Genomic DNA, 14,359 nt, shown 5'->3' with positions numbered 1-14,359 from the left:
CTATTTACATAGGCGTTCATTGGGCTAGCCTACATGGTTTGATATGTGCTGAAGAAGTCCTGTTTGCCGTTGAACTTGTGCTTCGCCTCTTCTATGTTTATTGACAAAGCCATACATTATGGCCCATACAGCCTACTTCAATGATTGTGTGAATTTATCTGTATCCTCTGCTGTTCAGAGCTCCGGAAAGTTATCTGCTGTTCAGAGCTCCGGAAAGTTCACAGATATTTTGAAACACCTGTTGGCAATCTCTGATGGTGGAATATTCTATGGCTACCCCACAACATCTCAGTGCAAATTCCAAAATTGTTCTCTATTTATTTCCACGGTTCAACACACGAGACGACTGAACACCCATGCAGGTGTGTACAGTAATGTGTACATTAGCCTATAATACTAGAACATAGTTTGGCTTCAATTCATTTCTGCCAGTTAGTGCATTTTCCCTGTGTAGGCTATAAGTTAAAGACTACATGTATTATTGTGTTTGACACTGAGGATAGCCTATCTGAGAATATTGTGAAATTGAAATGAAAATGGACTATTGCAATCAATAATATGTTGAAATTAATTAAAAGGAATCAATTTCTATGAAAAATCTCTGTCTGTTGTGTGCGTGTGTCAAGTTATAGCCTAGGGCCTACCGTGCGCATACTGCACAAAAGTGCCACTCGCCCCTAGGCTATTTAATTGTATCGCCTTTATGCTATGTGCGGTATGTGCCAACGTTTCATGAGATAGAGAGACCCCCTTAAAGACAAAAAGATAGTTCGGGCCCTGGTCAAAATATGTCATTCTGTGGCATAACAAAAATGTGCCTCTTAAAAAGGGATAACTAACTACTGTGTCTATGCCTTAATTTGCCAATGTTTCAAAGCACAATAAATTGTCTACAGAACCATCATTAAAAAACAGAAAAAGAACATTAAATGGTGTGAGACAGGCTGGAGGGACAGATAATTACCTCACCACCACCACACACACACACACACACACACACACACACACACAGGGAAAGTTTATCGGAGGTGATGCCCCGTATAATTGAACACGCCATTTTTTTTCCTGCCCCAAAATGAAATCACAAGCGTACAGCATTCGATTAAGGCTCTCAGCGGCGAGTTACTGAGGAGTTACTGCTGCAGGGCATCCAGGCCCACATGACTCAGCAGGCAGTTGGCCATATTCACACCCACGGCAGACGACACCATACCCCCCCACCCCATTCCACTCCATTCCACTCCTCCCTGCCCCCCATGCCCTCTCTGCCCCCGATGCCCCAGCCTTGTCTAGCTGCTAACATAATGACAACAAACAAGCTGTCACTCTCCCTTTAGACACCACTGATTGGTGGTTGTGTGTGTGTGTGTGTATGTGTGTGTGTGTGTGTGTGTGTGTGTGTGTGTCTGTGCCTTGGTTTTGTTTTGGTTGGGTGCGCAAAGTGGCGACAGATTAAATTAATTTGCCAGCTATTTATTTTCCTTAAAGACACACACATCCTGGGCGGTCTAAATATATTCTCTAGTTTGGACGTGAAATAGGTGGGGTGTTGTTAAGTGCTGGGGACATTTGAAGGAGAAAAACCTAAGAACACCCAAGGGGGCAGGCGTCTATGGATGGCTGACTTTGTACATATGTTTAGTCCTCATTGTCCACAGTCCACCCAGTTTAGAAACAGATTCCACTAAAGTGGACAAAAGTAGCCTTGAGGCATTCATCTTCCTCTGTCTTCATTGTCATTGTCCCAAGTCTATCAGCGTTATAATGTCGACCATACCCCTCACAAACCTGAATCTCTTCAAACAGGTCAGCTCTTCTAAGTTCTGCGCTCACGGCATCCAAATATAGCGGTGTCCACATCTGCAGTCCACTTGCCAGCCTGTCGTCATGTCAACGATGCCAGGGGTCAAAGGTCAACCTCTCCTCATCTTCCTCATTGTGGCAGCCCGCCTCTCCGCTTCTGCTCCAGCTTCAGCAGTCCCTCCTCCCGGCCCAGTGCATGCTGGGTGCCCACCTTGTGCGCCGTCTCCGTGGCTGTGATGTCGATCTGGGCGTACTTTGTGGAGCTTCTCCCTGGTGATGTGACCAAACACACAAAACAACAGACAGCAAACAACACACTCCGTTATCCCACTCTACATAGAAACAAAGAATGGGGAGGAACACTGGCATTGAAGAGGGTCAAGCGATGACAAATAATCTGTGCAAAATAAACATAACACAATGAAACACAAAGGCGTCTGATGCTTTGTTCTGTAATTAAAAAATCAATGATGAAAGACAAACACCAATAATTCTTGCAAAGGCACATACACTAGCCTCTATGATCTTATTCCTAATTACCATCACAAAGAATGATAAAGACAAACAACTCCTCTCATATCCCGTTAGAGGAGAAGAAAGATCATTTGCAATTCATTGGTGTTGCACTTGAGATGCCTAAATGGGCGATTGCGACGTGACAATGACGGCAATGGCTAAACTTGACCCCCCGATTAGAAAGGCGTCCTTACCATGGCATTGTGGGAAAATTGCATGCCTCAGGCCATGGCGAAAAGAACAGCACGTACGAAGCGCTCGTGCCAACTTCGCCCAAGAGGGAGAAGAAGCACAGGCGTGCGCGGCAGACACAGGGAATTAACCTCGGTCTTGCATCCGGTGTGGAAGCGTGCCACAGTGGCACTGCTAATGGCTTGTTTTTTTCGCTCGTTTGTTCCGTCTTCAGGCGTGATTAACACCTCGCTATCTCGCACTCGCGCCCTCGACAGACGTGATAGCGGCACGCCCGACGTGTGCCACGCTTCCTCTTGGTGTGGCAGCCAGTGAGTATTTGGCTGCGGTGCGCTAATGAGCAAAAACTCAATTACAGCCACCGATAATGTCCCCACGCTTCTAGGATCAGATACAGGCGAAGGGTGGAAGGTTCTCTCTTTTTTTCTTTTTCTTTGCTTACTGCAGGAGAAACAAGGGACTGAAAAATGTATGTGTGCTTTGTGTGAGTACAAAAACTTCAGAGAAAAAACCTTCCAACCTTCAAAGTTCTGTAGTTGTCAAAAAAAGTGCACATTGACCAGTATCCAAATATCTACTCTGTGTTTCAGATAATGTTATTTTATCATTACAATTAGGTTAAAGTAAATACTGATAAAATTGATAAATTGATGATAAAAAGTTTAAACAAGGATCTTATTGACACATCGGCTACGAGCATTCAGACAATCATTAAACAAATACATTTCGATTGAAGCCTGTTATAGCAAACTTGCAATCATTTATGATTTATAAAAGAACTGTTGGCAGAATTAAACAATTCTCACCTCTGACTGAGGAACTGGTCTCCTGCAGCTCCAACTCCATGTAATTGAGCTGTTTTTTGGACGTTGGGCTCACAGGAATATTAACATAGGTCACTCCGTCTCCTACTCGAGGTCTCTCGGCCACCATGGAAATGTCTGCTGGGAACACGAACACTCCCCCTGGTGATGCAGGGAGAGATAACTGGGATGATAAACGCTGCAGGAGATGTTTTTTTTGGTGAAATACCCGACCTAAATACAGACGTTGTATCTACAGCTACCAACACAAGAACAAATAGGCCTTTAGGAGTACACCCAGAAACTGCAATATTCTGCATAATCGATATCATGAGATACATGATGATAAAATAACATACACAGAACAGTGGACCGCGAGTGAAATTTGTGCAAACCATCCAGCTCCCAGTAACATTTGGTCAACATGTTCTTGCACTTAATTCTATTTTTGTTCTTGTACACTAAATCTCTAATAATACTCTAACAATATATACTATTATCTCTGAAGCAAAAAAAGAAATGTAACTTTTTCATTAGAAAAGCAGAAATGTCGAATGTGTGTTGTATTTAGCACAGTGTAACTGTAGTGTGTAACTGATTCAAACAGAATCTGATCATATGACTGATGAATGTGCAGCAAAATAGGTTTTTTTTTTAAAAATAACTGTATAGGACTGAAGGTGTTATAGGCTACTTCGGTGTGGGGTTGTGTTAATTGTGTGTAGTGTTTTGACTAAATGGGCCCAGTTTTCAAAACTGTGCTCAAGCCTGTAAGTCTCATGCCCCATACAATTTATCAACAGACAGGGGTAAATGTAGCTGAGTATGTATAGTCTGTGCTTATGGTAGTGTTTAAACAATGCTTATTAAAAGTATAGCTGACATGAAAATCCCATAACATTGCATAATTAATACAAAGTCATTTAAACATCTTTTTTTTAGAGTTTTAGAGTTATTAGAGTTAATTTATTAATCTTACAGGTACTTACATTTAATTAGTCTAAATTTACATATAAGATAGAATAGAATAGAATACATTTAACTGATATTACTGACATTTCTGATATTTTTCTGATATATATTTCTGATAATTGCTATATCCAACTTCTATATGTCAGGGATAATAATGAACAATCCATGTCGAAAGGTGTGCAGGTGTCCCTGGCTCCCTCCACCTTGGATAACACTAGCTTCCTGAGCTAGCAGGAAGTGAAGTCTGGATGAGCACGTTTGAGTGTAGCCATAATGAGCACTGATTCTGCATGCTACACTGCTCTTCTGATTAGTCATAACACCCTGGAACTGGTCACACACAGTTTGGCTGCTGGGAGCCCAAATAAGGGCTAATGCTTTACTGAGGAGACATTAAGAGATGGGAAAATGAGGAGAGGAGGAGAGGGAGGAGAGGGAGGAGAGGGAGGGAGGGAGGGAGGGAGGGTGAGAAGTGGTGTTGGGAATGGGCCAACACCTCCAAAATGAAGGGAAGAGAGTGAGAAAGTGAGAGCAAGAGAGGGAGGAGAGAGACAGAGAAAGAGCAAAGGAGAGTGAGACAAATAAGCTAGGATGGGGAGAAAGTGAGAGAGAAACAGGAAGAGAGAGAGAGAGAGAGAGAGAGAGAGAGAGAGAGAGATGAGCCAGTGTGCGGAAATGGAGGAGGTGGGCAAACAGAGAGAGAGAGAGGGGTGCTGAGAATGGGCCAAAATCTCGAGTGGAGAGTGAGAGAGAAAGAAAAAGTGGAGACAAAGAGAGAGAGAGAGAGAGAGAGAGAGAGAGAGTGTTGACACAGAGTACTGTATGAGACAAAAGAGGTGGAGATGGAGAGATGGGGGTAAAGTGAGAGTGAAGAGGGGAAGCAGAGTGAGATGGAGGAGAGGCATGGTGGTCGAGAGCAAGAGAGGAATCGAACGAAACTAAAGAGACTGAGAATAATGCAATGAGAGGAAGACAAAACACTAGACAGTGAATGAGAGAGAGAGAGAGAGAGAGAAAGAGAGAGAGATGTATGTGTATATGTGAGTGTGTGTGTGCTCTAATGTTCTATTATTTTTATTATTCTCCATAGTCCATGTCAATTGTTATTACAGTGCATGAAAATGCACTGTACTGTTATTCCAAGGCTTTTTCTTCTTCTTCTTCTTCTTCTTCTTCTTCTTCTAATGCAGTTAATGCAGCTTAAACCGTTTAACGTAGAAACTTCATTCAAACTATGTTAAATAGGTCTTACTTAGGACATGTGGGCTTTGTATTTTTCATCTTTGTAACTTTTATACTTTTAAACTATTAATTAAAACTAATCAAAATTTCCCCATTGACTTAACATTATGATTATGACATCACAATGACCCGTTAAGCAATTAGAATCCTATGGCAGGTGTTCGGGCCACCTGGATCAACTGCCAGTCTCAAGCTTTAAGCATACAAACTGGCCCTATTAAGACTACACATCCTGTTCAACTGCTTCCTCTGCCAAAAACTGTTTCAAAATAAAAGTCCTCACTACAATATTTCACTGTTAAACAATTTAACCCTTTAAACTACTGAACTTTTTAACTGTTCAGCCATTGTAACTGTTACTTGTCATCAACTATGACTCCTACCCACTGTAGCTAGTTAGCTAAGTTAGCTAAGTAACATGGTTAACATAGTTAGCATGCTAGCATGTTAGCATGCTAGTTAGCATTTTTAGCAAAACTGCTAAAAATGATTAGCTAAGTTAGCTAAGTAACATGGTTAGCATAGTTAGCATGCTAACATGTTAGTTAGCATTTTAGCAAAACTGCTTAAAATGATTAGCTAAGTCAGCTAAGTAACATGGTTAGCATAGTTAGCATGTTAGTTAGCATAGTTAGCATAACTGCTAAAAATAATTAGCTAAGTAACATGGTTAACATACTTAGCATTTTAACATTGTTAGCATGCTAGTTAGCATAGTAACTTGGTTAACATTATTATCTTTGTTAACATAGTTAGCATAACTGCTAGCAAACATTAGAGCCATTCCAAGTGTCAGTTATCTACCTAAATAATTTAACCATTTAAACTATCCACTTATTTAACCGTTCAATCATTCCAACTATATTAAACCTTATCTACCAAGTAAATCATTTACCTATATAAACTATCCACCTATTTAACTGTTCAGTCATTCCAACTATATTAAACCTCATCTACATAGCAACCAATATAGTTTGTTTTTACTCTGTATGATATTTGACATCATATTTTTTGCATTTTCATGCACTGTATTTCCTTCAGGAAATGCTTTTCTAGTTATTATTACTATTAATTGCTAATTCTTTTGATGTAACTACTGCTTTGGCAACATTGTAACACTTACAGTAATGCCAATAAAGTTCATTGAAATTGATATTGAATTGAATTGAGAGAGAGAGAGAGAGTAGAGAGAGAGAGAGAGAGAGAGAGAGAGAGAGAAGGGCAGTTGGATCCCTTTGCATTTCCTCTAAAGGACTACATCAGACTTGGAGCTAGTCTGCGGTTGGAGGCAAAACCGTATCCATATGCAGAGAAGATGGAGGAGGAGCAGGAGGAGGAGGAGGAGGAGAAGGGGGGAGCGAAGCAGATGAGCCTGAGGCCGTCCTTGCTGGGTGTGGAGTTGGTGGGTACTGAGCGCTCCGCTTGGCTCAGTGAGTGACGGGAACGGTGTCGAGGGGTGACAGCCGTCACCAGCGACACGGTCAGGTGTGTGGGTACGGAGAGATGACGCGGGCAAAGGAGGTGGGGTGGGGTGGGGTGGGGTTGTGTGGGCGACAAGAATGCTCCCTTTGAAAAAGTGATAAGTGTCCTCTCAACTCAGATCATACTGCCGACAGTGTGTCAACTTATACAACACCAGACCCCCACTCTCTCTCTCTCTCTCTCTCTCTCTCTATATATATATATATATATATATATATATATATATATATATATATATATATATTCGTATATATATATATATACTGTATATATATATATATATATACGTATAAATATACATACACACACACACACACACACACAAGCTCATGCCCTGTGTTGGCGTGTAGCTAATTTAGACCCTCTTCCACACCCTTGAGTGAATTATATAATAGATATATAGATACAAGGTGCAAAGTCTCTGTCCAGATTTTATCGGTCAGGGGCTTCAGACATAAAAACACACATCAACACAGACATATTGAGGCGCACCACTAAAACTGGACACACACACACACTGTCATGTTACAGTATCTCACAGCTACAATGAAAGTACTGATATGCCCACATCATCACAGAAAGGCACAAACACTCATACACAAGCACAGCACACACACTCACAGCACACACACTCAAAAACACAATAATAGGCAGATGAACACAGCCACGTTGCTCTTCACTCATGTAAAGCAGACACAGAAGAACACCACAAAGGAATGTCTACCTTAAAGACAGGTCAAAATTGTATTTGAAAGGCAAGGAAGAAATACCAAAACATTTTTAAAAATGTATTATACTATAGCTAAGGTTGCAGTTGAAACATACATCAGTGTAACCTCAATTGAAGGTTATGCTGTTTATGACTGAAAGCTGAAACCTTTCAAGGTGAATGAGGTCAAGACACCTTATACTGTATTTGAAATGCAAAGATATTGACACACACCAAAGTCTACATTTGGAATGAAGGCTAAGTAACAATACACTTGTTAACTTGAAGGTAAATATATCAATATATCTTTGTGTGTGTGTGTGTGTGTGTGCACTGTGTGTGTTTCTAGATATGCACTGTGCGGTTTGCATGCATATTTAGTGTCATGTGAATGTAAAAATATAGGTAAAATGTACAGACAATATGTAGGATGATAGTAATCGGTGAGGGGAGAGAGGTGTCTAGGAGATGACCGCTGACACAGCCCACAGTTGCGGCTATCTGAGTCTTGTTTATTCTAGAGTCCCTGTGGCTCCCTGCAGAGAGGGGTCACCCTGGCCTCACCTTCCCCTGCCCACCGCATCTGTCCACTGTCTGCTGCTGCACAAACAAGGGCAGAGAACAGTGACATGCACACACAGGCACACACACACACACACACACACACACACACACACACACAGGCACACACACACACACACACACACACACACACACACACACACACACACGTACATTCACACACATTCACACATATATACACACTGACAAACACACATGCACTCTCATGTTAACTCATGCACTCTCATGCTAACTCATGCATCTCACACACAAAGACAAAAATCAGAGAAAGAGAGAGAGATAGAGAGAGGGAGAGAGAGAGGGATTGGCAAAGAGAAAGGGGGAGAGGCAGAGAGAGAAAAAGGATGAGAAGATATAAATATAAGATAAGAGAGATATCAAATGCTATTATTCCACAGAGAAGCAAAGGATGAAGAGAGTTAAGAGTGAAAGGGGAGAGGAACAGACAAAGAAAGAGAGGGATGAATTGAGAGGGAGAGAGAGTGGGAGGCAGAATACGCATAAGAGAAGCCTCATTTGCCACCCCACCCCCCCCCTCCAAAAAAAAGAATCAGAGGTTGAGTTGGGGCAGCCGTGGCCTACTGGTTAGCGCTTCGGACTTGTAACCGGAGGGTTGCCGGTTCGAACCCCGACCAGTGGGCCGCGGCTGAAGTGCCCTTGAGCAAGGCACCTAACCCCTCACTGCTCCCCGAGCGCCGCTGTTGTTGCAGGCAGCTCACTGTGCCGGGATTAGTGTGTGCTTCACCTCACTGTGTGTTCACTGTGTGCTGAGTGTGTTTCACTAATTCACGGATTGGGATAAATGCAGAGACCAAATTTCCCTCACGGGATCAAAAGAGTATATTTATTATTATGATCAAGGTCAGAGAGGAAATAAAGCAGGAAATGGACAAACACAAACAAACACAAACAATGAGAAAGAGAGATATAGAGATAGAGATAAAGAGAATCAAGTCCTAAAAAACAGACAAAAAAAGAGAGAAAGAGAGAAGGAGCTGGCGAGCCAGTGAGTGTGTGGCGTAAGCCGCCTCATCGCACATCTTCAGAGCGAGCTGAAGGGAGGCAGTGAGCCACTTTGATGAAAGGTACCCCGGTGTGTCTTATGTTTACTCTACCTTCTCTCACCCAGACAAAACAACGTCTCTCCAAGCAACAGCAACTCAAAAACAACAACAATAACTACCACGGCAACCAAGTGGCTTTGATTTGTTCTTGCATTCTTTTTTCCATTCCAGCTACTTTTCCACTGCAGCGGGAACATGTCCGTGTAAACAAGCAGCGGTAGATGCTCACCTTCTATGTCCATGTGAGGAAGCCTCTGCTGACCGTAACTGCCCATGAGCTCATACTTGCTCTTCTCTTCAACCTGAAAATTAAAAAAAAGCAATAATGAAGAAGGTCTATTATAAGACCGTTTCAATCTGTTCCGAGCGTTTCGGATAAAAACTTTCAAAATCAATGCAGATAAGTTGTAATGAAAATGTATCAAACTGTAGTGCTCTACAAAAATGTTCATTGTGCTACTTCTTGATTGTCAAATACTATAACCTTGACCTTAAAATGACCCCTTATCAGATGAGTTTGAATCATATGAGCTAGCTATCAGTTCCAAACACAGCTGGAATCTAAATGTATTAGAGCCACCCCCATAACACACACACAAATCTGTTTTGAAGCCCACAAGTTTAAAAAAAGCACCACTAATCTTAAATTCATGGCCACAAGCGTCCACCCTTGTTGAGGTTGGAAGGGATGATGTGTCCGTTAGGAACTTCCCACGTCTCTGTTTACATCTCCGTTTACACTTAGGCAGCATGTCCAAACTGACCGAGACGTGTGGAAAAGCGAGTGATGAGGAGAATGATGAGGGAGATGAAGAGAGACACAGCACTAACGCCATCCTGGCGAAAGCTAATGTGCCAAAACATTAGCTTTTTTTTACATTCTGACCGCTTCTTAATCACCAAGTGCTGCTGGATTCTTTACACGTTTCTGTTTGAGCATGATCCATGGTTATTTAGTGTATGGAATCTGATGAAAAAATGTTGACGAAAAAAAAAAAGATTACACAAAACCCAGACCTTACATCTTGTGCAGACAGCAGCTTTTAAGTTGGACTGGGAAGACTTAATTATGTTTCTCTCTCTCTCTTTCTCTCTCTTACTCCCTCTTTTCTTCTCCTCTGTCACACCCCTAAACCATCTTACATAAAGCGCTGTGAGAAGACACCACAAAGTATTTCCACCAGAGAGGCTTTTCACAGAGCTGAAAGCCCAAAGCCTTGCATAGGATCAGTTAGCTGTTTGATCAATCTGGCACAGAGTGCAAACCCGTGTTTTCACGCGTTCCCCACTGCAACGCGGGGCCAGATTAAAGGGTTCCTACCTCTGAACTCCTCTCTGTTGTTCTGGGCTCCATGATCTCGTACGATGGGTCAGCTTTGCACCTCTGCTTCTTTTTATCTGCAGGTAGACGAGAAGAGGAGGGGAAGAAGAAGAAGAAGAAGAGAAGGAGGAAGAGGAGGAAACAAAGGCGTGAGAAACACAAAGGAAACCAATACACTGGAGGAGATGAAGAAGTTGGAAGTCGGAAAGAAAAAGATGGAATAGAGGAAGAAAAGAAAAGAAAAGATAATGAAAAGGGGAAGAGGAGATGTTTGTGTGTGTGTGTGTGTGTGTGTGTGTGTGGGTGCTATAAATATAACATGACTTCCTATACAGTCAACATTTAAAATTACCTTCTGTGTATATATTAGAAAATGGTGGAGTGGAGGTTTTTTTTAAGGTTTTATAGAGTTTTTTTCTCTAAATTCACCGAGGGCCACAAGGTCTCATCTGGTGGTTTGATGGTTACTTCTATATCCACAACTTCCATGGCCACCTGTAGCCCTCTTCTCTCTCCGCTGCGGGTGGATGAAGGTTCGCGAGGTTTTCCCTGCAGAGTGCAGTGAAAGTGGACTGTGATTTATCACTAGGCTCCTGATAACGGGAAAAACTGAGTGAAATCTGATGTTGTGTGGGAAACGCTGTCACTCGTCTCTTTGGCGGGGAGGGTAAGTGGCGCTCATAAAGGAGGGCATTTTATTGCATCAGGACAAGGGGAAGGAGCCTTTCCGAGTGGCGGATTTGCACAGGGGACACTGAGCCTACCCACAAAAACCCATCTCGATTATGAGTGTTTGTGTCCCAGTTGAGGACAGGCTTCCCAGTCCTGAAGCCCTTCACAAACAACATAATAGCTCCCTGTGGTAGGAGATGACTAGCATGGACCCGACTGAGTGATGAGGGGGTGAATGACATTACTCAATCTCTCTGAAGATTCTGTTTCATCGGATGTGTGTGTCTGTGTGTGCGTGTGTGTATGTGAGAGAGAGAGATAGAATGAGTTAGTGAGTGAGAGAGAGAGAGAGAGAGTCTGTATGTGTGTGTGTTTGTGTGTGTATGAGTGAGTGAGTGAGAGAGAGAAAGAAAGAGAGAGCTGAGATCGATTGAGTGTGGGAAGACACGTATAAACAGAGAGAGAGAAACCGAAAGAGTGACACAGAGAGATAGAGAGAAAGAAGAAAGAAAGCACAGGGATGAAGATATTAAATGAGTGTGTGTTTGAAGTAGAGAAAGAAGAAGAGTAACAGATAGACAGTAACTGATAGATGAGAGAGAGAGAAAAAGAGAGAGAGAGAGAGAGAGAGAGAGAGACCAACAGAGAGGAAGTTAGAGGGGAGAAAGAAGAAATGTCTCCTCGGATAGAAGAGATGATAAGAGATAAAAGAAATCAAGAAGAAACAAGTCAAGAAAAAAACACAGTGGCACTTAGAGTGACTAGATAGTGTTATCAACGGTGCAAGTCAGAAAAATGACAGATAAGATGAAGAACATGAAGCATTTCACACACAGGCCAGATAGCTGACAAGGAAAGCACATCGACAGGACTGAACAGGGTGACGGAAGCAGAGGACAGTGGAGTCGCTTCTCTTGACCGCAGTGTTAGTGAGGAAGTCACACAGAGGGACCAGAATGTCTCTTCCTTACCTTCCTCAGCATCCACCGAGCCATGACTGACCTCGTCCGAATGGGGACCCATCACTGGGGTTATGCCCAGATCAGGGGGCACTTCCTTGGGTTGGTTCCCAGGAGCTTGGCCTCTCTCGCCCCTGTGCTCTTCGTCAAGTGTTGGGGGTTTCTGGCACACGCTTCCACCGCTGCAGTTCTCCCTCCCAGCCAGAAGGGCGTCTCCACCTCTTCCCCTGTCCCTCCTGTTAACACCGGTGACCATGCAGCCACTCTCCCCACTGTTACATTGGAAGCAGTTCTCATATATGATAGTGTCTTTCCAGCTTGGAGATGGTTTACGCTTACCACTACTGGTGCACGTGGTGTTTAAAGTCTTGGATATTGACACAAGAGCAGAGGCCATTGGTTCATACCCACTATGTCTGCTTGTTCTAACACAAGATGATCCACCCATGTTATAGTGATTCAATAGGTCGGATAAATGATTGAGGTATCCATGCTTCTGTCGAATCCCATTAATTGCTGTGTGTACTGCCAATGGTAGCTTCTCTTGGACGGGATTGGTCCATCCTGATGTGGCTTCAAACGCTGTTCTCTGATTGGCCCCATGGTCATCAGTTACCGATTGCTCATTGGCTTTCTGACCTGCTGGGTAGAAATCTAAAGTTCTGTGAAAACTCTTCAGAGATTAAAAAAAAAAAAAAAAAAAAAAAAATCACTATTCTCTTCACAAGGACCATTTACGTTTGAGCCTCCACGGATTCCTCGAATAGTTTGTCTGAGTGAGTTGTCTTCGCTTCAACATTATGACGTTTTTTTTTTTTGCTTTGTGTTTTACATAATACTTCTTACAAGATGACTCAAGCGTGGGATTGCAAAATACTGTAGCAGACAGTCACAGAACATTTACAATAATGTGTGAACAGTCTACAAATGAGGGAAACATTCAAACACATATATCTTGCCTTGTGCTTGGTTAGTTCATTAGCTGACGAAACTGTGCAAAACTGCAGGGGATGAATTGATGAAGACTAACACCGGAGATCACAGACACATCTGTAATTGAATTGCATAAATCCTCAGGCAAGCACAAGCTGACAGTATGCATTAATATGTAAATTTGCGGGTGCACTGAGATTAGTTTCCGAGTGACAGGTCCTTGGCGTCTTACCTGGCACCAGTGGGACTGCTGGCGCCCCAGGAGGAGGGAGTGGAGCCCCCTGTGGGTAAACAAAGGAATTTGGCTGGCATCAGGAAAAATGAGATGAACTCTAATCAGGGTTTAAAGCATGGAATAGGTCTGCACCTGAAGTTACCAGAAAGGCTCTGCGCTACTATGTATAATATAATGATCCATTTTCAAAATCTAAAACAGCCCAGCCCACACCTGGATTCTGGCACAGTGCCTGAGAAATTTAAACCGCAGCCCTGTTTAAAGCTCCAGATTAGCCACAACTCCATCATACTCAGGACTGGTTATGTAGGAAACGTAGCGCTGAATAACACAATGATCCTTTTTTTTTCTTTAGCAAGTATTACTGAAATTTACAAATTTACAGCCATTGTGATTGTGATTGGAAACTGTTGTAATTTCTCTGCCCAAACATCACAAAGATGTTATATCTACAGAGGACAATACCCCCACAGAGAGCTGTACATATTCACTGATGTATTGTATGTCTTATGAATTAAATACAGTGCAATTAAAAAATGTTAGTCTTGGCCAAATAGGGATTTTCTGACTCTCAGTAGTTTTAGGGGGAACTGTGTTTCGCTTTTAGTTGAGAGAGATCTGGTCCAATTCGATGCAATATTTGACCCTGGCAGGGCAACCCCCGGCACTTCAAACAGAGACTGTGAAGTTCACCCATCCACCACTTCACACTTCACACAACCAAGAGCTCAATAAAAACTGCTGCGTGAAAGACCCGAGGCATGAGTTCAGATCACAACAAGTGGTAAGCCATATTTCACAATAACACAGGATGTATGGCCCTTTTTCCAAAATAAAAATAACAGGCTTGTTCCTTGTTCTTGTTTTTTATTTT

At 42.5% G+C, this 14,359-nt stretch overlaps 1 protein-coding gene across 3 annotated transcripts in view; it reads right to left on the bottom strand.

Moving 5' to 3' along the window:
• Positions 1-1,275: 1,275 nt before the first annotated feature.
• LOC125289775 (protein Dok-7-like) overlaps positions 1,276-14,359 on the bottom strand; it is a 41,970-nt gene continuing 28,886 nt past the window's right edge. The window contains exons 8-13 of one of the 3 annotated variants that reach the window (XM_048236764.1): positions 13,483-13,531; positions 12,330-12,959; positions 10,687-10,763; positions 9,595-9,667; positions 3,318-3,476; positions 1,276-2,073 (exon numbers count right to left, since the gene is read on the bottom strand). In XM_048236764.1, coding sequence (XP_048092721.1) covers positions 1,934-2,073; positions 3,318-3,476; positions 9,595-9,667; positions 10,687-10,763; positions 12,330-12,959; positions 13,483-13,531 — 1,128 coding nt within the window. In that variant the 3' untranslated portion in view covers positions 1,276-1,933. Of the gene's footprint in view, positions 2,074-3,317; positions 3,477-9,594; positions 9,668-10,203; positions 10,333-10,686; positions 10,764-12,329; positions 12,960-13,482; positions 13,532-14,359 lie in introns of those variants that run through there. The other 2 variants (XM_048236766.1, XM_048236765.1) reach the window with 2 other exon arrangements.

The sequence above is a fragment of the Alosa alosa genome, chromosome 24, assembly GCF_017589495.1.
Source record: "Alosa alosa isolate M-15738 ecotype Scorff River chromosome 24, AALO_Geno_1.1, whole genome shotgun sequence".
NCBI lineage: Eukaryota > Metazoa > Chordata > Actinopteri > Clupeiformes > Clupeidae > Alosa > Alosa alosa.
Note: the sequence above shows the minus strand (reverse complement) of the source record. Positions and strands in the feature narration are given on the sequence as shown.